The 25,460-nt window shown below is 33.0% G+C and overlaps 5 protein-coding genes across 8 annotated transcripts; 3 read left to right on the top strand and 2 right to left on the bottom strand.

The window, feature by feature from the left end:
- Positions 1-241: 241 nt before the first annotated feature.
- On the top strand, positions 242-2,774 carry LOC103494732 (uncharacterized). The gene is made up of 2 exons (XM_008456069.3): positions 242-1,027; positions 2,012-2,774. The coding sequence occupies exons 1-2, from the start codon at positions 595-597 to the stop codon at positions 2,557-2,559; spliced, it is 981 nt and encodes a 326-aa protein (XP_008454291.2). The 5' UTR covers positions 242-594; the 3' UTR covers positions 2,560-2,774.
- Positions 2,775-4,779: 2,005 nt separating this feature from the next.
- LOC103494892 (protein trichome birefringence-like 6) lies at positions 4,780-7,524 on the top strand. Its single transcript, XM_017045965.2, has 5 exons — positions 4,780-5,884; positions 5,988-6,180; positions 6,275-6,465; positions 6,761-6,919; positions 6,999-7,524. The coding sequence occupies exons 1-5, from the start codon at positions 5,157-5,159 to the stop codon at positions 7,318-7,320; spliced, it is 1,593 nt and encodes a 530-aa protein (XP_016901454.2). The 5' UTR covers positions 4,780-5,156; the 3' UTR covers positions 7,321-7,524.
- Positions 7,525-8,602: 1,078 nt separating this feature from the next.
- LOC103494730 (histone-lysine N-methyltransferase EZA1) lies at positions 8,603-16,286 on the bottom strand. Of its 4 annotated transcripts, none has more exons than XM_008456063.3 (17): positions 16,118-16,286; positions 15,761-15,859; positions 15,371-15,645; positions 14,677-14,838; positions 14,196-14,280; positions 13,854-14,006; positions 13,403-13,450; positions 13,239-13,310; positions 12,180-12,865; positions 11,222-11,381; positions 10,888-11,102; positions 10,602-10,733; positions 10,059-10,146; positions 9,911-9,958; positions 9,708-9,836; positions 9,202-9,279; positions 8,603-9,056 (listed from the first exon to the last, which is right to left on the bottom strand). In XM_008456063.3, exons 1-17 carry the CDS (start codon positions 16,166-16,168, stop codon positions 8,865-8,867), a joined length of 2,673 nt encoding a protein of 890 aa, XP_008454285.2. In that variant the 5' UTR covers positions 16,169-16,286; the 3' UTR covers positions 8,603-8,864. The 4 variants fall into 4 exon arrangements, with proteins under 4 accessions (XP_008454285.2, XP_008454286.2, XP_016901512.2 ...); XM_008456064.3 differs by having other exon boundaries at positions 11,228-11,381; XM_017046023.2 differs by lacking the exon at positions 13,854-14,006.
- Positions 16,287-17,260: 974 nt separating this feature from the next.
- LOC103494729 (uncharacterized) lies at positions 17,261-18,249 on the bottom strand. Its single transcript, XM_008456061.3, has one exon. The coding sequence runs from the start codon at positions 18,099-18,101 to the stop codon at positions 17,304-17,306; it is 798 nt and encodes a 265-aa protein (XP_008454283.1). The 5' UTR covers positions 18,102-18,249; the 3' UTR covers positions 17,261-17,303.
- Positions 18,250-24,004: 5,755 nt separating this feature from the next.
- On the top strand, positions 24,005-25,424 carry LOC103494728 (probable WRKY transcription factor 27). The gene is made up of 3 exons (XM_008456060.3): positions 24,005-24,292; positions 24,422-24,574; positions 24,692-25,424. Exons 1-3 carry the CDS (start codon positions 24,186-24,188, stop codon positions 25,305-25,307), a joined length of 876 nt encoding a protein of 291 aa, XP_008454282.2. The 5' UTR covers positions 24,005-24,185; the 3' UTR covers positions 25,308-25,424.
- The last annotated feature ends 36 nt before the right edge of the window (positions 25,425-25,460 follow it).

Here is a 25,460-nt window from a genome sequence, read left to right as displayed (position 1 = left end):
AACCATTTAGGTGTAAGTGCAATAACCGCGCCAAGTACTATTTTTACACAAGGTTTTGCTACTTCAGGTTTTTTAACTGAAATGCATCAATCCCCACTATTAGTTCCCGCTCTCCAATCTCATTGGTTAATGATGCACGTAAGTATGATGGTATTAGGTTATGCAGCTCTTTTATGTGGATCATTATTTTCAGTAGCTCTTATAGTGATTACATTTCAAAAAGCTATAAGAATTTTTGGTAGAGGTCTTTCTTCCAAATATATGACAATATTTTGCCCGATCACCCTACTTTTGCAATTTCTTTTCACCTTAACCTATTTTTGTCAATAATTTCAAAAAAAAACCATATTTCCTAAAATAATCTCAAAAACAAATTTGAGAAGAGAAGGAAAGTGGAGTAAACAAAAATAACAAAAGAAACTATTTGTTGTTGCACGTACTCCCACATCTCATACAAATAAATTTCAAACAACATTTTGCATTTCCTAAACCTCGTTTCCGCCATTGGAAAGCCTTTGACCAACAAACCCATCAATTTTTCTTCCTTCCTTCCTTCCTTCCTTCCTTCTCCATTCCACTGAGAACGAGACACCCATGGCCCTTTGCTCCACCAGATGCCTCTTCATTCTCTTCATTCTTTCAGCCATTCCCATCGCATTCCTCATCTCCCTCGAGCTCGCTAACCCCCCTTCCCATGTCTATTACTACCACAGCACCGGTTACTTGAGGGAATGCGCCAAATGGGACGATCTCGGTCGCCGTTTCTTGGTCGGATTCATGACCGGCGGCGGCGTCGGACAGGTTTCCGTACCCGATGATTACTCGCCGGATACCATTCTTGAGGAAGTTCCCGTTATCAAAGATGCTGAGTTGCAGGGGAATGCTTCTCTTGGGATTGTTGTTGACCGCCCCAGAAATCGGCTGCTTGTGGTCTTCGCCGATTTGCTTGCCAACAAGTACAGCGGCCTTGCAGCGTATGATCTCTCGTCGTGGAAACGGCAATTTCTGACTCACCTTAGTGGCCCGAGTGAGTAATTTATCTTCAATTCCATTTTCCTTTTTTTAATTCTTTGGTTCATTGGTAACTCCGCCGCAGGAATTTCGCCCTTGCGTTTGGTATTTTCCGAAAAACTAGATCTCGATTCTCTCTATTTTCTTTGTTTTCATCGCTTCCATGCTTTATATTAGCTAATCGGTTTGGAGATAACATGCAAATGAAGAAATAATCGAGCTCAATTAAGAGGATGATTAAAGGAGGAAAAAAGTCAAATTATGGATGGTTGGAAGCCATTGAAATCCTTAATCAAAATCTAACACGAAATATACTTAGTTCCATTTCATAATGCATAGTTTGTAATTCAAGTATGTCAATGGAAGTTCAGTTTAAAAGATAACAGACTGGATTGAGCAATTCAGCTGCAGCGGCTGTTGACAATATAAGAAAAACAGGAGGATCCCTGAATTCTGAATTTGATATATGCTTTTATCCCTTTTGATATTCTTAGTTAGGACTTGGGATTAAACTGCATAAGGTGAAACTATGGAATTTTTGGAAGGCGTTTAACCACTTCATCAAAATCTATTTCGTAGTATTGATAACAATGATTTCCTCTGATTGTCGAAATATATTCTGTTCTCCTATATTGATCGTTGGTTGTAAGTGGTAAGTCGTAACTTCTCTTCATCGAAATTGATTAGGACTTATATCATTATTGATCCTAAGTTTAAGTTTTATTCTGCACATTATGGTGAGCTCCTATTTCAATCTCATGTTGTCATTTTACGAAAGTAACTTTGACTGACCAATATGATTTGGCCTTCTATATAGAACAGACCGATTTCAGGGTTCGTAATAAGGCAAGACATCTTGAGTTACTATACAAACTTCTTGGAGACATTCTTTTCACACTCAGTTTTCAGCTTACAATTCGTAGTTAATGTCAGTTCTAAGATTTTTTTTATGTTGTTTGTGCATTATGTATTTAAGATGATCTCTTTTAAGCCTATGCAGATGATGAGAAATCCTTTGCGGATGATGTTGCCGTAGATTCCGAAGGGAATGCATATGTTACCGATGCCAAGAACAGCAAAATATGGAAGGTTGGGGTCGATGGAAAATTTATATCTATGATCAATAGTCCACTATTCATTCCAAAGCAATGGTACAAAAACTTGGTTGGTTTGAATGGCATAGTTTATCACCCAGATGGATATTTGTTAGTCATTCATACATTTAGTGGAAATTTGTACAAGATAGATTTAGTCAAAGGGGAGGAAGTTAAGTTGATCAATGTAACTGGAGGTAGTCTTATGCTTGGAGATGGTCTAGAACTACTTTCTCCAACCAAACTTGTAGTTGCAGGAAACCCAGCAGGAAGATTGGTGGAGAGCACCGACGGGTGGGAAACTGCTTCTTTGGTGTCGACATGTTCGGGGCTCAAGCATCGGTTGGCCACATCTGCAACGGTGAAGAATGGTAGGGTATACCTGAGCCACATGATCGGTATTGGGTATCCAAAGAAGAAACATGCTCTTGTTGAGGCAGTTTTTTCTCCATAGGATGGTTTTATAGGACAGAATGCTTGATGTGGGTTTGAGAATACAGAAGAAAATTAACTTATTCTGTTTGGGTTTGTGTTATTTTCAATATGAAGATTGTGGAGAGATGGGGAAGGTACTTTAAATCTGTTTTCAAGAGGTGGAGATTTTCTTGTGAAAGACTTTGCCAAATTCACAAAATGAAAAGGTGAAATGGATTTTAGGACTTTCTGCCATTTTGTTTATGGATTATTCGACTTTGAAATCGGTGACGCTGAATTAAGTATTAATTATGGTCATGTTTTATATATATATATATATATATATATATATATATATATATATATATAAAGGAATATAATTAAAAATGTATATATTTTATTTCAAGAGGCATTTAATTATTATAAAATAATGGTTCCGTAGAGTTGTGAATATTGTTATTATTAAGATATAAGATAAGATTAAACAATTTGTGTTGTATCCATATCCATATAATCATATTAAAGATAAGTAAATAATTGTATTTATTTCCTAATAATTGCTGTCTGCTGTGCTAATTTGTTCTTTCTATACTTCTTTGATTTACACTTAAAAGTTAAAATATTGGGTCTAATTGAAAACGAAAGAGAAATATTTGAATATATAGAAATACTGACTTGCGCTGATTTAATTAGGAAAGATTTACACAATTAGCCTATTAAATAACTTTATTTTCATAATATTTCACAATATTTTATAATATGATATATATCATTTATGAATTACTTTTTTTTTACTATTATTTTTAAAATTTTAGTACGATAAAAAAAATTTGGACCACGTATCATATCTCCTTCCACTAATATACATTTTATGTTAATTGAATCAATTCTTTTCGTTCCTTTTCAGAATAATGCCTCTTTTAAAAATTCAAGTTAAAAGTATGAGTTGAATTTAAATTTATCGGAGTTATTCGCGAAAGATATTTAGGAACGACCAACTCATTGTTTTGGTCTTTTGACATATACCTCTTATTGTTTATTATACATTAAAAATGTAACAAAATCGAAAACTAAAAGGTGAAGTTGAAGAGTTTGATTGAAATTTAGCAAGTTGAATGCTTTTTAATTAAAAAAATGTCAATCATACAACTTCTAACTTGAAATAACTCTTTACCTTAAACAAAACTCAACACTTTGAAACACCCTCTAAATATAACAAACAATAAATTTGCATAACTTAAGAAATTAATTATCATAAATTGATAATTTGGTCTCTCAACCCAACTAAAAAAAAATGGTAATAAAGACAACTATCACATACCTTAGTTAAGGTCTCTCTGAACTCATCAAACATTCACAACAATAATAATAATAAGAAGAAGATAAAAAGAGAGTGAAAATATTAAAATGATTCCTCTATGAACCAAATAAAGATCAATATAATGCATACAAAGTTTGATTGATTATTAGTCATAATTTGGTGGACCTCTTTTTCTAAAGATGAGAGGTTTGATAACCATTAATAACTCTATCTAACTTAATTAAAGATTTAAATGTAAGTTTGATAAACCAACCGTGGTATTTGGTTTTTGAAAAGCAAACTTATAAACACTATAACATATTTAGAAAACTAAAATATCTTTTTTGTAGAAACTTCGTTTTTGTTTAGTTGCGGATGAACACCACATGTCCCTAGTAACTAAATTAAAAGAAAAGTTGCCAAATTTTTTTTAAAAAAAGCAAATTGCCAATCAAATGGTCACCTAAATATTAATAAAGTAAGGTTTTTTTTTTTTTGTTTAGTACAACTTGAATATAATTTTTGGTGTTCTTAACACACAATATATGAGATCAGGTACGACCCTAAGATACTAATTTAAACATTTTCCCTCATTTGCGGAATACCTCTTTTTTCTGAAAACAATTCTTTACTAATCTTTATGTTTAAATACACTTAGACAAATAAATAATAAAGCTACTTCTTTTTAAATACAAAGGATATTAGTTTATACAGTGAGGGAGTGGAAAGATTTTGACTGTTGAGATGAATATTTAATTAAATATAAATTATAGTTAAAGATATTTATATATATATGTGTGTGTGTGTATCTTCTTAAGCAAATTTTGTAATCTAAAGAGAGAAATAAGAACTATAATTATTTTATAGAAAATATAAAAAATCAAATCTTAGTAAAATCCACGAAAAGCCGTTATCAATAGATAATCAATTTAGAGGTAACAGTACCATAATCGAATTCAGTTTCATTGCTATATCTTCTTCAACTGAAGAAGAAGATCAGTACTTTCATGGGGTGTTGTGTTGTTATACCAAACTTATCTCAGAAGAAAATGACATTCTATTTTTTTTTTTTCTAATTGCTCCATGACTCCATTTTAGTGATTGATGGGAAGGTGGAGCAGTTGAGGTTTCACAGAACTTCCCCACTAACGAACCCAATTTTTTTTCAATACCCTTTTCTGCTGCTCGTCTTTATTCGCTGTCACTCTGTTTTTCTTCGATCTTTGTTCCATGTTTGATGTGACATTGCAATAGTTTCTTTGGTTTCAAAAAACCTTTTTTTTTCTGTTTTTTTTTTTCATTTTCTACTTTATTTGGTGGGGGAACTTTGAGAATCGATGGAGCGACAAAGAAGCTTCATCATTAAACCCACTAGATTCTTGTTTTTCACTTTCACAATCTCATCGTTTATCATCATCATTTCGTTTTTTTCCCTTTGGATCGTTAAGAATCCACCTGCTCGTTCTGAGAGTTTTTTGTTATTCAATAGAACTACTACCCCAGTTGCAGTGAGCTTTTTCAGACCCGTGAATCTTCGGACAGTGAACACTTCCGGGAGGAATTTCTCAAGAACTGATGCGGTTACTACCCATTTCGTCGATGCCCATTTGAGGAAATCTGAAAATCTTTCTACCCATTTGAAGAAAGCTGACAATGTTACTGGGTATGGTGGGATTCCGCTTTCCGGCGAGGAGAGGAGAGAGAACGACGTGGAAGAAGGGAAGAATGACGGCGGCGCTGATGGGAATACCACTGAAGTTCGGGTAAGCGGCGGCGAGAGTTCGATTAAGGGAATTGAAGTGGGATTGCCCATTAGCGATACGATTGAGAAGAAAGATTCGAAAGTTTTTTTGGAGAAATTGGAATCCTCGAACGAGATAGTGAGAACAGAATCTCATCAGTGCGATTTAACAAAAGGGAAGTGGGTTTATGAGGAGAGCTACCCAACTTACTCGAATAGTTCGTGTCCTTTTATTGATGAAGGTTTTGATTGCGAGGGGAATGGAAGATTGGATTTGAACTACAAGAAGTTGAAATGGCAACCCCAAGATTGTGGTGCTTACAGGTATGTTCCTCTTCATTTTCTTTCCTTTTCCACTTATTTTTGACAAAGAAATCCTTCAAAGAAAATGGTTTCTGGATTTATGATTGTGAGGTTTCAATGAAAGGTTTAATGCAACAAAAATGCTGGAACTGATTAGAGGGAAGAGATTGGTTTTTGTGGGAGATTCGATTAACAGAAACCAATGGGAATCTATGCTATGTATGTTGTTTGTTGCCATTAAAGATCCAAGGAAGGTTTATGAAACTCATGGCCGAAGAATCACCAAGAAGAAAGGGAACTATAGCTTTAAGTTTGTGGTAATTCATTCTACTTTGAAGAGTTTTTTCTTCTTTGTAGATTTATCAGGTGTTGTTCGTTATCATTGTTGATGTCTGATGTTTCTCTTTGTAGGATTACAAGTGTACTGTTGAGTTCTATGTGTCGCATTTTCTTGTTCATGAGGGCAAAGCAAGGTTAGGACGGAGACGAATACAGACGCTGCAGATCGATACTATTGACCGAGGATCATCGAGATGGCGGGAAGCTGATGTTTTGGTTTTCAACTCTGCCCATTGGTGGTCTCATTACAAAACAAAATCAGGGTTGGTTTCTCTTTTCCGACCTTATAGTTATATTAGAAGCAATGTCCTTTTCATTTTGACTGGTTCCATACCATTTGCATTCTCAGGACTTTTTTTGCCATGTCAGTGCTTATTAGCGCCTATTTCATTGATATGATAATAGGAAGAAACTTAGAAGCAATTCTATTCAGCTTTTCTATATTTAGTGAACTCCATTCATAGATTAATGAAATTTCATATCCTGAAGTCGATCATTGACCAAATTGCAATCTAAATTGTCATAGTACTCGTTTATGATGATATGGTTTTATAATAGGATCAATTACTACCAAGAAAGAGATCAAGTTCTTCCTCAACTTGACGTAAATACCGCTTTTAGAAGAGCTCTAACAACTTGGGCTTCATGGGTTGACAAATACATCGATTCAAAGAAAACCCGAGTTTTCTTTCGAAGTTCAGCACCATCCCATTTCAGGTATTTACACTTTCAGTTGCTCCAAAGACAATCTACACTCAGTTGCTGAGTGTTGCATTTTTGTGATTCTTTTGAATAGGGGAGGGCAGTGGAATTCAGGTGGGCATTGTAGAGAAGCAACGGAGCCTCTAAATGAAACATCAAGCTTGGATTATCCTGAAAAGAATGTAATTGTAGAAGATGTCATAAATCAGATGAAAACTCCTGTTACTTTGTTGAACATAACTGGTTTATCAGATTATCGTATCGACGGCCACCCATCCATGTACGGGAAATCATTTTTGAATAGGAAGTTTGCGAGAGGAGGTGAAGATTGTAGCCATTGGTGCCTTCCGGGTGTTCCTGATACATGGAATGAGTTATTGTATTTCCATCTGAAATATAAAGACATGGTGAAATGAACTATTTTTGACAATGTGTACAGAATCATTCCATTTGTAGACGAACAAGCATACTAGGAGTGCGATTTAAATCTTCATCAGTCTCATCGTTTGTCGAAGGTATGAACATATTCCTCATTCATTGCTTCATCGATTCATGGTTGAAGCTGAAGAATTCTAAGCTTCAAGTAGAAAAAGTGATTTGATACTTCCGATTCTTTTCTCCATTGTGGGTTTAACAGAAAGTGATTAACTAAATATTCTCCATGTTTTTCTATGCCAAAATTATGAAATAAAAAGAAAATCATTTGGGATTCGTACTTGTTGCACATGTGAAATGGCTTTGATTTGCCAACGAAGGACGAGTTGTATGCACACAAGGGGATACATTCTTTTTTATTTTACGTTGTTCAAATTTCAATATTCACCAACTTAGCAGACACATTCTAAAGTTCCGCCAACTCTTAGACCTAACAAATTTACATCTAATCGGACCATCAATCTTTTTAATAAAAAAAAATTAATTTTTAAAGACGTCTAGATAAAATCAAACGTTTATTCTTTTACATTTGTTATTTTTACGATTTAAAAAAATGTAGTAACATATATCTTGTTATCATAAAATATTTTTACTATTTTTGAAAATGTCCCAAAATTAAATAACTATGGATTTAATTAGTAATTCATTTGTTTTTAAAATGATTAGATAGACCAAAGAGTGAATGAATTTTGTTATATATGTTTGCAAATTAAAAAATTGGTTTGTCAATTAAAAATTTGAACTAAATGCTTCAGTGACTAACGAGTGAGGGTAAAGTAAAAATAGGATCGAACTTCCATCATGGGAAACCAAACTACATTCAAAATAATAACTCGGCTTGGTTAAATTGTTGATTTTATCAACTTTCATCTGTTCATAAACTTTTAAAATTATTTAAATCTTTTCCATAACATATTTCACAATTTATAAAAGAACAAAAGACAATTTTAATTATGCCCAATAGATTCATGTCTAAAGATCAAAGATTTATTACACAACATCAAAAGCTAAAACATTCATCAACTTACAAAAAAAAATAGAAAATCAAAAGTCTATTGTTGAAAGTTTAGAATCTATCGAAATTAAATTAAAAGTTTAAAATAGGTCATCCATTTTAGAAGATCTTTTTTTGTCGTTGGATGTTAACAACAAATTTTAAAGTTTAAAAACATATTTGACACAATCAACTAAATATATGTATGTATGTACATATAATCCGGTAATACACACAAACTTCCCTTTAAACAAACGTCATAGAGTGAGTTGACGTGCAAATCGGATTTCCCGACTTGCATAAAATGATTCTAAATTTGGTATACAATTACATATAATGTTATACATTATTTCCCACAATTTATTAGGGTATTGTATCATTCCTCTAAAACAATACTGTATTATTGACATGTATGATTATTTCTATAACTTCTTAAAAGCACCCACCCATCCTTATTTGACAAACACATTCACAGTTCTAATAAGCAAACATGGACATGGTTTGTGCATCCAAACCTTTTTAAATGGAAAATCAATGAGATTGGTGTTTCTTAGCTCTCCCTTGCGAAATTGAGGTGTCGTCTCTCTTGGAACCCTCAGGTCTTCGAGCCCACGCAGGCGCTTGATCGGGTCCATAGCGATAGTCATAGAAAAGCTCTTCAGTAGCTTCAATTCGCTCCTTGGCAAAAATTCCTACCCTATGATCTCCTGCCACCAACATTACCTGTCCAAGCCAGCAAAAGACCAACTATTTCCTTCCTTTCTTTTCCTTTTTTCCTTTTTTTTTTTTTTTTTTTTTGGTATAAAAACGTAACATGAAGAGAACTATGAATTTCAGATCTAATGAGCATTGCTGAAACTTTGTTTACCTTTGCATAGCAGTTGGGGTTCGATGAATGATTTGCAAACTTTAGCTTGTCTCCTTTACGGTAGGCGTCCAGAACATACTGTAGATATAGAAACCAGCTGATGTATAAAACAATTTTCCAATGGAGTTTGAAGGATAGAGATAAAAAAGATCTTCTTAAATAACTGATTGACCTAAAAGCTTAAGCTTATTAACGAAGATAAAGTTAATATTGTACGCTTTCTCTCACTTGTAGACTTGAAATATGTAGAAGACCCAATAAATGTAAATCAATATTGATTGGAAGAGTAATATCGTTGTAGTATTGATCACAAGACCTCCTAAACCACCTGCTCTAATACCATCTTAGATCATAGATTTATCTAAAAACTTATGTTGAGTAAAAGTAAATTTAATGCTATATTATCTAACAAAGTTTATAGTGTATACAGGTCCAGTTCCGAAAGTAACCTTATCAGGATAAAGAAGGTATAAAATAAGTGTATAATAAACGTGAAAGAAGCAAACCTGATCATTCAAGTCGAAAAGGAAGGAAGAGTTTGCACGATCGTAAATTTTTCCTCGTTTATCTGCTTCCCGGTGTGAGATTAGTTCTCCTGTATATTCCCCAAGATAATCATTCTTGTTGACAGAGTTCTGAAATCATGTTTTCCCCTGGTTCAGAATATTATTTAAACACAAGAATGGAAAACAAAAAACTAGTGTCCAACCTTCAAAAACGCTCCCCATCCAGCAACATCAGACTTACCCAGGAGAATCTGAAATTTTCAAAAAAGAAAAGTTGTATATTGAATGTCACAATCATAGATCTAGAATAATTTCCGAGAGATGCAGTTGTTAAGTCTTTGTATTACTCACTCTCTGCTGTTGCCTTAGGAGGAGTCTCATGTTACCACACTGACCATCTCCCTGTCTAGGTGGCTCTCCCAATGAACCGTCACCACAACTAGATACATTCAACATATAAGCAGGCATCATTAGGGAGCATAGAAGTTATTCATAACAAGATACATATATATAACAAGTTCCAACAGACCAAATTTTTGCCGCAAATTGGGAATGTGAGTTAAGAACACTCATGGTTCCTAAAGAGTTGAGTGAAACAGGTTGATCATAGTGGACTCAAAAAAGTGTATGAACTTCCCATGGCGTCAATGTTCTAAATAATACGGTTTCCATATAAAAGTATGATTTGTTCACTGGGAAATTATCTAAGAAATTTTCAACAAATAATATATCTAAAGGTGCGGGGTGCAGATTGAGGCCAAAGTAAATCTATTGAATAAAGATGGAACAAAAATGCGATCTTCAGTGAAGTTGCTAACATACTTCTGCATAAATATTCACCAATATACACGAATATCCATCAGAAGTACAAGTTATGTGTTTGATGCTCAATACCTGACCCAGCAGTTTCGGCATACATCGGGATCGCACTCACGTCCAGCAGCGAAACATGGGCATTGCCTGCTTCTGCATTGACTCTTGGCACAGTGGCATCCCCTGAACCTATTTTTGCAACTTTTTGAGCACCTGATAGAGAATGTAAATGCAGGATAAGTTGATAAGGCCCTTCCAGAAAGAAAAGTCCCGTAAGTTTCAGGCAACAAAAAGCTTTTTGACAATCAATAAACGATTGAAATATAGTTGAACCGGGGGGCTGGGACCAAGAATTAAAAAATCGTACCCACAATATTTTTCACAGCAGGTCCCATTGTGAAGACAAGGGCATTGTTTTCCACATGAAGACAAGCATCCACATGGTGTATATTGCTTACAAGATTGATTTTTCCCATCAGCAATCCTTTTCCAAAAAGACGGATGACCAGCAGACTTCCAAGAATATTTGAGCTTCCGTGCTTTTCCTCGTTTACGAAGTAGACGTGATCTAATTCGCATATCCTGTTCCCAACACAAGTAAGACAAGGTGACTGGAAACATTAGAATTAATTTTTTTTCGTAAGAGTGCAATTACAAATTATTGCAGAAATAACAAATTATTTTATTCATTTGCAGTTTACCAATACCGTATAGTCAATATCAGAACCACCATTGTCATCTGCATTTGAACTTGGCATGCTGCTTGACCTGTGTGATGTTGAAGCACCACCATTGTGCATGTAATTGAACACTTCCATGCAAGTCTTCAATCCAGAAAGCAAGTTTCTAGATATAAGGCAACTACAACCAAAAATTTTAACATAGATATGAACAAGGTCTCGAGGAAAACAATCAGATTAATCTACAACTCATCTAGAAAATAGAATTAAACTCTATTTACAGAAACAAAAATGAAAACACTAATTACGCATGACACATTCCCAAAAAAATTAGATATTTTTCATGTGAAATTCACAAAGAATAGAGAATAGCTGACTAATGAGATGACCATACACATATAGTCAAAGTCAACGTATACAATATGTATCCCATTAAGTAATCCAAAATTCATGAAGAAAGATTGGCATCTCAAAGATCTTCGTAGCCTTAAACCAGCATTAAATTTTACTGGATAGCTGCATCCCCTTCCTTTACAAATGAATGATGTTTTTCCTAAATCGAGCGAACTCCCTCCTCACTTTTTGATTCACACTTCTTTGTCTTCTTTCCGCTCTTTCCTCCTCTATGTTTACTACATAATCTGAAAAATATGGTATATAGTAGTAGAATTCATCTTTCAGCAAATACATTGTTTTTATAAGAAACTAGTGAATATAAATATCTTCAGCAAATAGAATAACAGGAGATGAATGCTTGAAAAACAATCAGATCAGTGACTGTATCCAGAATCAAATCGCACCCCTACTACCAACTTAAATTGTACCTTCTCTAAGATATTACAATACTATCTTTACCATTGACTTTATATGAAAAAATCTTCAGCCAAAATTTGAAGGACCTACATGTTTATTCCAGTTACTGAGGGTATTTACTACTATCTAGTATCCATAAGCATCTTTACTGAGTGGAAGGACCCACCTGTTTTTTCCAAATATCTCTATTCCCTTCATGTACAATTCTTTTTCCATGAGCTTCCACTCAGAATTTCCCCTCGTTCCTTCAACAGGTTCACTGACAGTTTCAGCTGACAGCTTTGATGTTGACAATTCTGTGGCTTCTACAGTGTCGGACCTGGCAGTATCCGGAAAATTATTACATGAAGCAATATTGGAGGGAGAAGTTTTCTCCTTAGTTTGTTCATTGGCTTCACCTAAAGTTATTGCATCCCTTCGAAATTCATTTTTTTGAAGTCTATGAATATCCTCTTGACTGCTTTTGATGCTGGTGATTCTACTGAGTTCAGGGTTGGTGTCAGTAGAGGTATTTGCAACATCCATGGATGGCAACATCTTTTGTTTCTTGATATCTTGAAATTTATCAGAAATTAACTCAGGGTCATTTGACACTGAATCATTAATTTGGTGCTCCAAGGCCTTCTGCTTTGCCCCAGGTCCAGGATTGGTTGCAGTCTCTATAGATATATCTGAATTCATGCCTGCGGTCACCTCAGAAACAGAAATATCTTTGGATCTACTGGACGATAGTTTTCCAGTAAGAGATTTTTCATCTTGTATGGTGTCAGATTCCAGATGAGCACCTGACTCTTCAGGTTTCGATGACCTTGGTCTCTTGTTTCTTCGTTCTGGATGTTTGTTCTTTGTTTGCTGCATGTATGAAAGTAATTAAAAAGTGAGGATCCAGCAAGTATCTTGCTGCAAAAGAAACAGACGTAGACATCAAACCTGGAAACAACTTTGCAAGAACAACAGCAATGCCACAGGAATTAGCAAGTTGTAGATGAATATAAGTAAGAGGTCAAGCAAACCATACATGGAATAGAAGTAAATGCTAATTAACAATATAGAAGACAAGTGCTCAGGGAATTCAGCATGCCATCAACTAGTGGTTTTATCATGTATCTTACACTAATTAAGCATATCAGACTCCAACAATGTGAGTTGGACAAAAAATTTGTAAGGACAAAAGTGGTTTCTGTTGTGCTACAGAACATCAAGATAAAAAAAAATGAAATTTTACCTCAAGGAAGCATTGATTTTTGCAAGGTTTTCTTTCTTCCTCATGCTCAGACCAATAGAGCTGCTTCTCATTCTGTGAGACAAGATACCCAGTAAAGTCATGGAAAGAGAAACAATTACATAGGCTACAACAGTCTGACAAGAAATGTACACTGGGTTGCTTACTGGATAGATTAATGACTGAGAACATCCATGTAGACGGCAATCAAACACCTGTCAGTGTGATGCAATACAGCAAATGAGAAAGAGCATTATTGATTGAACAAACACCTTGGAATATAAATGGCTGTATTTAATATTATTGATTGAACAATACTTTTTAGTTCCTAAATTACGATTCACTTTTAGTTTATATTCTCGTCACAGTCTTCTAACCCTTGATTCTGTCTCCAAGTTATTAGTTGAAATTAAATTGGTCTTTAATATTTACTATCAGGAGAATTAAGATACCAACATGGGTCTCTCTTACAGGAATTCCAGATGACATGGATTCAAAGTTTTGAAGAATCAAAATAGAACATAAAAAACACTGAGGACCAACATGAAAAACAAGGGGCCAAAACTACTCTAACTTGCCTAAACAAATGATGCCTGAAAGACAAAAAAAATCCCTTACCATACAACGACGACAAAAGAGGTTATCAAAAGAATCTAACGTTGAACTGAGGCTCTTGTATAAAGATATTCCCTTCTTAGACATAGATTCTTCCAAAACTTTAGAACTCAAATCTGTTTTGTAATTCCTTTCCTTAAGCACATTATACCGCTCCTAAAAATAACAGAAAAGGAGTGTTTCAAGCAATAGAAGGGATGAAGGCTCCAATCAAATTTTTTGACAGCAAAATAACCTCGTACATGCATAAAAACATATATATCATGCAAATATATATAATACATACGTATGCATGTATAATCAGCATTTCTACAGATTGTGTTTCATCATGTCTATCCAGATTACCTGGATTTCTGATGTGGTACAGCCAATAGAATGGCTTAAAATTTGAAGTACATTCTCGCCTACTCCATGTTCCTGAATAATTATCCTGGAAATACAACAAAGAAGAAAAAATTGAGCTTAACTGTTCTATGTAGGTTATAATTTCAAAAATCATATATAAGCAGACATTGCTACATTAATTCATTTTCCAACATATTTGGCTCATGTATTGCCTCCTCATCACAGAAAGCATCAAACAACAGGTCAAGTACTCAAGTTCATCTGGTCTCCAAAAATAGAAAATTCACCAACAATCTAAGAATACAATAAACAAACAGGAAGAAATGCATGAATAGTTGAAGATACTGGATCCTGAAATAACCAACACAGGAAGAAATAAATAAGCTAAAAATCACCTCTGAATAATTAAGCAGTTGTATGAAGAACAGAAATACAGTTCATATTAATATATACAAGGCAAGCAGTATCTATTTTAGCTCACCATAACACACGGTCTTCACCTTCAGAGAACTCATGTTTTTCATCCTCTGGTTCTGCAAGCTCTTCCTCACTGTCACTACAGATCAAGGCTTCACTGCCGTGCTGATCATAATAAATGCGTCTTCTACCGACTACTGACTGGTCTTCAGCCATTCTCTGATTCCTGTGCTGTGAGTGACAAATTTGAGATAGATATGACAGATATACAACAACAAAGTACTTATTCATAATAGCTGAGGCCTGAGAGCATAAATTCATACGGGGTGTTTGGGCCCTGAGTGGGATAGCCAGCTCTATGTTCAAGGCTCCAATTATAATAGTGGTTGTTTCTAGCTATTATAGCATACAATTGACTACAATATTACCATATCAAATCTTTAACAATTTTTACTATTTTCTACTAATACTCTCTTTCCCTACTCAGTATTTACTCTATTCTACTCAAACTAAAATAGTCTACAGCCTAAACACAAACTAGTATAGCCTACATACTATATATTATCACCCATAGACTAATAATCACAAACTATAAAAATCAACTCAGTTCCTCAAACACCCTCTATAGGTTTTCAAGAAAAATATATCATATTTCCTTTCTTTAGAGACAGAGGAAAATTCAAGCATATCCATCACCGAACTGTTAAAGTGAATTTTAAGGGGAAACATTGACCAAAGTATCTCAAACAATAGTATACCTGTCCAAAAATATCCACGTTGTGTAAGGAGGCAACTTCTCAATGTATGGAAGTTTAATACTAATAGAGTAAACAACCTCCTGATTGTTGATATAATCTTTATCTCCAGCACCATAAGCAATCCCGGATAACTTACAGAGAGGAAACTCCATCCTCGAGAGAAGCATTTTCCCATTCCTATTTTCTTCTACAACTGATAGAGCATTTCTAGAAGTTGTAGACATCGACTGAGCAACGTTACTTGCAAGCTTCTGAGCATTGATCTCAAGCTTTTCCTGCACAATCATAATACAATTTTCGTTTTTTTTTTTTTTTTTTCCTTCTGTTTTTCTTGGATGTCGAAGGTTTGCAGAAGTAATAAAATATCAAATAGAATTCTCTTCAACATACCTTTACCGAAACAAACCTCTCTGCTTGAATTTGCCGTTTGAGCGTATTTACACGGTTTGTCAAAGACACAACAACTGTAGATTGGTCTCCCAGTGCAACCTGCAATCAAGTGAGGGAGATACATACAGACGTACTACGATCAAAATATATTCGTAAGCCAAATAAAACAATTAAACTCTCCAAACATAATCTTAGATCAAACACCCGCCGTAATATCTTTAAAACCTCTAATTCCGAAATAACAAGCCATAGAGGCGAAGCAATTTCATCCGATTGCTTGCTTAAACGATCGTTAAATAAAAGGAAGACAAAAAAAGTGAGAGGATGGAGAGGTAGAAGAGGAAGGAAGAGACTGACAGTGAGATTTTCTTCGCCGGAGTCTACTGGGTTGGTGTTGGTGGAGGCCATGGCTGGCGCATTGAGTGTGGTCTGGAGCTGGGAAGAAGAGAGGTTAAGGAAGCTGCTTAGGGAAAGTTTTAGTGTAAAACCGACACGTAAAGAAGAAAGTGACGTGGCTCCACTAAGAAGTGGGAATCCAGGACGATTGGGCGCACTGAAATTGGAGAAATATTTATTTTATGTCAACCTCCCCGTAGAATGCATAAATTATTTGGGGGGTAAATGCCCTTTTCAAATATCATATTTATGGATATGCCCCAATTCTAAGGTACCCTATGCTCTATCTTTGTTTGGGCAATGATTTGATTGTGGATTTCATAATAATTAGAAAAGGATGAAATAGGGGTCTAGAAGTACTTTTACCATTTTTCTATTTTTAAAATTTATAATTGTTTCTCCTAGTTTTCTAATTTTATATATATATATATATATAAAAGTAACAAAATCGTTGAAATTTAAAAATATTTACAAAATTTTATATTCTATTAATGATACTTTCATCGAAATAGTATTGTTAATAGAATTTAATCTTTTTGTTATTTTTTGAGTTTAGCTACGATATCAAAAAGATATGCTTGTATTTAAATCCTCAACTTCACACCAATATTGTGTTGAAAATTGAAATTGAGAGTGTGGAAGAATAATTTAGAAAGTAATTTCTGTATTTAAAAACAATTAATTGTGATTAGAGAAAATCCAATTGATCATTAGTCTAATGGTTTATCAATTAGGATAAAAAAGTAGATAAATGCGATTAAAATTATTGAATGTATTTATAAGAAAATCCAAGCTGAGATTTTAGAAACAAAAAGAACCTTACTGTCATCTTAGTTATAATGAAAAATAACCAAATTATGCAGCTAAAATATACAACAAAAGATGAGAGTAATTGTAAATTGGAATAAATCAAATTAATTAACAACTAAAATATACAATCATGTAAAAGTAATATTTTAAAAGAATTGCATATACAACCCATAGATTTTAAAGCCTAAGTCTAAATTTTGTGATATGGTGACATTTCTTTGAAATACAAGGGTACTCTCAGGTCTTGATTGGTATATTTGCTATGAATTAATATCCCTAGATAAGATCATTATATTACCAATTACCACCAACAAATTGTAAATTTAATTAAAAAATTTCAAACATTGTCTTCAACACCAACCAGATTGGAGGTTTTAGAATGTTTTCTAGAGACAAAAATCCCACCAAACCAACCAATACAGTACTTAACAATCTTAGCAATTCCAATTACAACGGTAATGTAATATAAGCACCACCCGGAAATGTCTGCCCAACCCAATTCCGTCGACGTCAACCACTTGCTTTCCGCCACAACCACTAGCACCTCCGCCTCATCCCTCAACCGCCACCACCACAGCCCGCCCAAGCTCACCGCGGTAGCTGCCGTCTCAAACCACTTCTCTTTCCGAGATTCCCCGTATATGGTGTCGTCCACCACCGGCTTCACCACCACCCTCGTCCAGTGCACCACGGCTTCATGAAGTCCGAAGAAAAACAGCAGTCTCCTCCACATGCCACCCTCAACGTGGCCAGTCGACGTCAAGTCGTTCAGCCCACTCGATAAGCTCCCCTCGATTCCGACGCCGACACATACTTGGAGAGTACATAGGAAAATCCATGCCGTGTAAAGGCGTGGTTGGGAGACGGGACCGGGGAGTTTGGTCGGAAGAGTGGATTTTCCGGTGAGAGAGTGGAGAAGAGTGGAGAGGATGACGAAAGAAACAAGAAGGAAAAGAAGAGGAGAGTTAACATAAAGGATAAGAGAGAGCAAGAAGGATGGGGGCCACGGTAGTAGGGCAAGGAGATATAGGGCGGAAGAGAGACGAGCGAGAAGAAGGAGGGAGAGAGGAAGCAAGAGGCCAAGAAGGTTGATGGCGAAGAGATGAAACAAAAAGGAAGTGTTTAGAATTTCCATAGCGCGGGGGCTTTAGCTTTAGGACAGTTTTCGGTTGTTGTTGGAAATTGATCAGACAAAAGAAGAACATAAAAGAAGAGGATAAATGAATGGAAAAAAAAAAAAAAAGTTTGGTTTTGTTTTATAAAACAAATATTTTGGTTTTGATCGGCAAAAGACAAAGAATTTGATTGGAATAAACATATAAAATAATTATTATTATAAGATGTTTATTAAATTTATAAGTTGTTGTTATGGAATAATCTTGTAATCATTAAGTGGATGCCACGTCCACAGCTTTGGATGATGAGTTGACTAAGACTTTGTCCATTCATCATCTTTATTTTCCTTTTATGTTCATGTATTTAGCTTATAATTAATTTCTCTTACTTTTTTCATTTAAATATTTTAAATTATTGTATATAACCCTCCATGGAGATTAATGCATTCATGCAGCTCGTACTTATATCTGAAAAAACTCGTTTAAGTATTCAATCACAAATTATCATTCGGTAGTTATTGAAAGGAAATATTAGATGAATATAATTTAATTATGTATATCGGTCTTTTATTTATATACAACATAAAGATAACTATAACTTAGTAGTTTAGATTGAATTTTTGTTGAATAACGAAGGTGTGATTGCATGTTTTCGTTAGAATAAAACAAATAACACAAAACGAGAATATAAAAATATTTGTCATGAAAATGTTAATATTTTTATATCTTTTTATATAAAATAAAAAATAGGATGTAACAAGTAGGAAGAGTTTTTTTTTTTTTTTTTTTTTTTTTGTCAACGTTATATTTGAATACAATTGCTTGATTCAATTAAATTATTCTCAAGCTAAAACACATGTAGGTTTGATTATTGGCCATTATATATGTTTATTAATACTTTAATAGATATATTCAAATTGGTTAACGTATATATAATCCATTTAAAATGATTTTTTTTATCTTTAATTTCTCTTTGACTTAAATCATAAAGAATTTTTTTTCTTCTAATTCTAAGCTTCTATAATTCATCCAAGATTAATACTAATGAAATAATTTATAAAAAAAAAAAAACAGTTGCAAAATATAGTAATTAGGTTCAAAATAATTAAGTAAATAGCAATATTTTACAAAAATTGTAATGATAGAAATCTATGACTGATAAATCATTTTACAGATATCCGATCTATCCTAATAAATCATAAGAGTCTATTATTGAAGTCTATCAACAATATCAACGAAGTTTACCACTTATAGATTTTGTTATATTTACAATTTTTTTAAAATATTGTTATATATTTAATTATTATTTCTTAAGTTGCTATCTATTATATATATTTTTTAAGTTGGAGAATTAAAGTATGCATTTTAAAAATTTATATACTAAAAGGAAAAAGTGTTAAGAAGTTAATTTTATTGCAAAATTTAGGATATTAATCGGAGAAAATGAAAAATATATATATCATAAGACGATTATATTTTTTTTCCACAATCATAAAGTTTTTAAATACCTATTTTTTCGGTTGAAGTTTTATCTTTTGTTAGTGCCTACAAAGCAAATTTCCACAAGAACAAAACATATCATTTTTATTAAAAGAAAGAAAAAAAGATTAATTGAAACAAAGTTTTCCTAAAATTCTTATCTATTAAATTTCTATTCCAATTAAACTTCTACCCTCCTAAAACTTTGATTAAAAAAGTCCAATCTTTCTTTAACTAATTAACCCCTCTTCTTTGGCTTATCACCAAATTAGAAACTTTAGCCGTACTAGAATTCTTTTAAGAAACAAAATCGATGACGAAAATGTTTACCGGTGAATATGATAATTGTTGATACCAAAATTTGAGCATTGAATAACACGTAACTTTCATGTGGCAACAATAATATATAATAAATTGATAATTTAGAAAAATATGTGACGTGTATAATGAAAAAATTAACACACTCAATATGTTATTTACCAGACAAAGTTCTTATTGCTTAAGTCATAAATCCTATATATGTAGCAATTAATGATGTATTTATAGCGAATTCTGACCTAGGACATTCTTATTAGAGTTTTCAAGCCATATTAGGTAATCTCTCGAACCAAACGGGTTAGGACATGCATGACATGTCTCTTTTATCAAATTTTGAAGCTCAACCTCAACATCTCCTTGGTCGAGGAGGTTGGTTTGGGCTTTTTACCCAAATTATACTTTTCTCAATGCCTAAATAGATCACAATATGCTTCATTCACCAAATGAGGATGGATCACGTCCACCTAATCCTTGATCGAGGTTATGGCTGAGTCCAAAGCCACATGTAAGGCATATCCCCTATGGTTCTTCTATATATACTATGAAACACTAACAATATATTTATTAACAGTTATTAATATTATTTTACCTATATATGGAAAATTGAGTAATTTTGAATTATTAGTTATTTTTATGGCATGAATGCCAACAAATTCACTTGAAACGAAGATCTACGCTTTTATCTAAAAAGTATTTTTGGTTCAATATGAATTGGGCCAATGAAGTATTTTTGGACCTATTTGGGCCATGATAATTTTCTCTTTTTATATTTATTTATGTTTAATTCAAACCAGTGCCTTTTCTTTTCTTCTTCTTATTCATTATTGTTCACAATTTGGATTTAGAAACTTGGTAGAAAAATTGGAGGGTCAAAGTGGAGAAAATTTTAGAGCTTTTGATTTATTTTAAACATTTTTCTACTTAACTTGTCTTATTATATTCTTTTTACAAAAATAAAAAAGAAAATAGAAACTAGAGATTGTTCTTGTTTTTAATTACGAATTCGTAATAAAAGGAAATAAGATATCATAACATATGGTATGGTATGGTAAGTAGTTTGATAAAATTTGCGTAGTGATTAAGTGACTAGTGGCCACTAATTCTCATAACAAAATTCATTAGTTCAAGAATTGAGAACATGCACACCTAAAGAAGTTAGTGTTATGGATTTTTGTGATATGTTGAAGATTCCTATAACGTTTTATTGGGCAAAACAAATAAGGAAATTTGTTTTAAACCCTTTAACTTAATTACGGTTACAAAATTTTTTAAAACACAAATGTTTTAAAAATTCAATTTCTAACTCCTTTCTCTTAATTTTGTTCTTAAAGTGAAATAGGATTTTATACAACAACATTTGTTATGATATTCTATCGATCATAGACATGTCTATCGGTTCACAATAATTTTTCTTTTATAAACTTCGCCTAATGAGAATGGTAACAATTTGCGTACGGTCTTAAATGTTGTGGGAAGAGGATAAGAAATGAGTTTTAAGTTTAACAAAGTTCCTTTAAAGTTCCAATAAATTGTTGGTGGGGTTGGGTGTGGCATTATAATGTGAATTAATGCTTTTATTTTTATTTTTCCGTAAGTTTATTATTCGCATTTGCAAATTAAAGTTTTTTTGGTTTAAATGTGTGTCAACAAAAAGAATATCTTTTTCTATTTTGTTTAAAGTATTAAATTGTGAAAATAAAGATGACTGAACAACTTGAAATCAAAAACACAAATAAATAAGAATCATCAATTATCAGAACGAATAAAACATACCAAATATAACCATTAAAAATGACTAAATTAGAAGAACACAACTCATAAGAAAAGATTCCAAGAGAAAAATCTGATCACAATCACCCCTCTTTTTAGATGCCCCAAGTAAAAAGAAAAACGACTTGAAAAGTATTATCGGGGACCATACAAAGGTTACACTTTGACCATATATCTCTAATAAATAACCATACATTAGGCCACTCTCCAAACTTCATGATGCAAGCACAAACCTACACTAGAATGAACAAATACAATTAAGCTTCTTTTAGGCCATTAAGAAATTTGATAGGAGGAGTTAGAGTTACCCTATAAATATACTTCTCTTGAAATTGTCGGTCTAGAAGGAACAATCAAAGGATCTAATTTTCTAGGTCATAGAGCTAGCGGAAAAGGAAAAGAAAAACCTTGAGGGCCAAAGCACACAAGGTCAAAATCCCTTCCTACAATTCTTATTCTCACCACAAAATGTTAAATGTCTACAAAGATCTTTAACATCCTAACCGATACTATTTGGGTGTGGAGTGACTCAAATACCTTAACATGCAAGGAACTATTCAGAGTATACAAACGAGACATTTGATTTTGAAATGACACATTTTGAAGAATACTTATAAATATTTTATTCTCTTAACCATTTTTTAAGTTTTAATATTTATATCCACCTTAATTAACTTAAATATGATTTGATTTGCACCTGCATTACTCAAATAAATGCTCACACATATGAGGTATATTGTGTAAAGCCATGTTAAGTTTATGTTCATCAATATTTATTATTTCTTTCTTTAAAAAGGTGAGATTAGATTATAAGTTTGGTTTGACATCTAGATGTTTAATTTTGTAATCTAAACTTCAAGGACGTTGCGGTAATAGTTACTTTAAGAAAATATTCTAGTAAATTCTTTAAAAGAAATCTAATAAATCTTAAAATTTTAATTGGATATATACATTTAACGGATCTTAAATTTAATTGATCAATATTTTTATGTTGTTATGCTTACATTCTAAAAAAAAATTCAACATGTTCAAAATTAGTCTATCACATCATCTTCTTCTAAAAATACCAAGAATTTATATCGTTTGAAGAATTAAACAAGCACGATATAATTAAAAAAAAGAATTATAGCTGTAGGGGCATTTATTCCACTGAGTGAAATTTATACGTTGGGTTAGTAAATTAGTGTTTGTCACATAGAGCTATAAAATAAAAAATTTCAATAATTGTAAAAAGTAAATTAAGAAAAAATTTTAACAAATTACACGATAAAATGAAGGAAAAATAAATGTAAAAATAGAGTTGTTCAATCAAACGACCAAACTTCAATAAATTTATTAACCAAGTTGAATTATTTACGACTCCTAAAGTTAAACTCACAGTATATTTTTTTAAAAAAAATCAATATAATTATTTATTAAAGTACTTATCTACTCCTTCCTTAGTTAAAACATTGATATCTCTCTGTTGTAAAGTTAAGATAAATAATAATTAATTAATGTACAAATTCAATACATGATATTCTTTTTTTTAAAAGAAATTCATAAATTTCAAAATTTATTGCCCACATGATAGGACTATATAAATCTTTGCTAGATGGAGTAGGACCAACAAATGTGCCATGCAGCCAATAAAAAAATATCTTCTAAGGCCCCACCACTTCTTTTTTTTTTTCAATTTCTTACGATAAGGTCGTGCTATTTCAAGTTTAAAGAAAATGTACGAGGTAAATATAGCGATCAAAATCAAAATATTAGCATAATATATAAATATTTTTTTAAAAAATTGCAAATATAACAAATTCTACAAGTGCGGTCTATCGATGGACTATTACTGATAAGTCATACAAATCTATTTGATTGATGAATTATCTCTAACATATAAAATCTAAACTTCTGTTAGGGATGTTCATCTCTATCGTAACCCTAACACGAGGGTTATCTTTATCGTAATCTCTCTATTCTTCTTCTTTTTTTATTTCACTCAAGGACAACAAACTAGGAGGAAAATGGAGAAAACACACATGTAGGATGATTGTATAGCTCTGATACTAAGGTCATTCTTAATGTGGTCTTCATTTTTCTCACCAAAAAACACAACAAACTCAGGAGAAAATGGGGGCAAAAAACACCATAGTACAATGAAGATCACGATAAAGATGATCATCACTTTAGAATTACGAGCTTAGATTTCATACGTTTGTAGGAGTCGGTGATAAAAGGGTCAGTGAAATGGTTCATTCTAAAATATATATTTTACATTGTGTAATAATGCACAAACCTGCCTCACACACACTCTCTCTCCAACTCTTTTAATTACTCCATTAAATGAGTGATGAGCAACAAAAGACAGCAACTTGGGGAGGGGTGATTTTGTCATCTCATCTTTCTCTCTCATCATAACACAAATGGGCTCTGTCTTTTCTTCATCCTACTCCTTTCTTTATTGACAAACAACCTCTCTTCCCCTTTGCCCTTTTCTCTTTCAAATGCTCACCCAAACAAAAAAGAAAAAACACCAAATTAATTAGCCAATACCCATGGAGGTTTCTTCTCATCATTCTTTCAAACCAAACCCAAATGATGAACATCATCTTCTTTCAACTCAACCCACACCAGAAGAAGAACAACCCCTTTCCAAAAAAAGGTTTGCTTTTTTTCTTTCTTTTTTTTCCCTGTCTATTTTGTTAAGAAAAAAAGAAACAAACTTTTCTTTGTAAGTCCTGTTTTTTCCTCCCAAAAACAAAACCCCCCCCTTTCTTTTTAATTTTTGCAGAAAGGTTGTTCAAAAGACTGTGGTTACTGTAAAGATTGGGTCTAAAAAAGCTGCAATAGGGATAGGGAAGATGAAAAATGAAGGTCCACCTCCTGATTTTTGGTCTTGGAGAAAATATGGCCAAAAACCCATCAAAGGATCTCCATATCCAAGGTTCTTAAACAACAAAGAAAATAAGTTTTTTTTTTTTCTTTTTTTGCTGTCTCTTGTAAACGAAAAAGGGGGTTTTCCCCCCAAATTTATCTCATTTTTTGTTGATGTGTTTTTTAGGGGTTATTATAGATGTAGTACAACAAAGGGTTGTTCAGCAAAAAAACAAGTTGAGAGATGCAAAACAGATGGTTCAATGTTCATCATAACATACACTTCAAGCCATAACCATCCAGGTCCCAACATCTCTACTCTCAATTTGGATCAAAATCAACAAGAGATTGATCAACCACAGCCGTTGGATCAAGATGATGATGAAGATGATGATCTTGTTCCAAATCAAGAACAAGATCATAATAACAACAATAATGATGATGAGAAAAACAGCATTATTGTTAGTCAGTGTGAAGAAGAAGTAGAAGTAGAAGTAGAAGAAGGAGAAGAAGATGATGATGATGATGAATTATTATTATTAGAAGATGAAGAGAAAAAAGGAACGGAAAAAATAAAGGATGAGTGTTTGGATCAAGAACCAATAATTTCTTCTTCTTCTTCTTCTTCTTCTTCATGTTGTGATGAGGTGATGATCATAAAAACAAAAAAATCAGAAATAGAAAATCATGATAATTTCTTTGATGAGCTTGAAGAATTGCCCATTCCTCCACCTTTTTCAAGCACCTTGATGAGATCAAGCTATTCTTTTGATGAAATTAGGATTTCTGCTGCCCCTTCTTGATGTTAATGCTGTTTTTCTAGTGCTTAATTCCCTTTCTGTTCTTAGATATCTGTGCATATATATTATTATATCATCCTTATTAATTAATACTATTATTATCGGTATATCTTTATTCCATTTTAGTCTCTTCATATATTTTTATTATTCAATTTT

Source organism: Cucumis melo, chromosome 7 (genome assembly GCF_025177605.1).
Source record: "Cucumis melo cultivar AY chromosome 7, USDA_Cmelo_AY_1.0, whole genome shotgun sequence".
NCBI classification, from domain to species: domain Eukaryota; kingdom Viridiplantae; phylum Streptophyta; class Magnoliopsida; order Cucurbitales; family Cucurbitaceae; genus Cucumis; species Cucumis melo.
The sequence above is the reverse complement of the archived record's forward strand: the minus strand, read 5'-3'. Positions and strand labels throughout refer to the sequence as shown.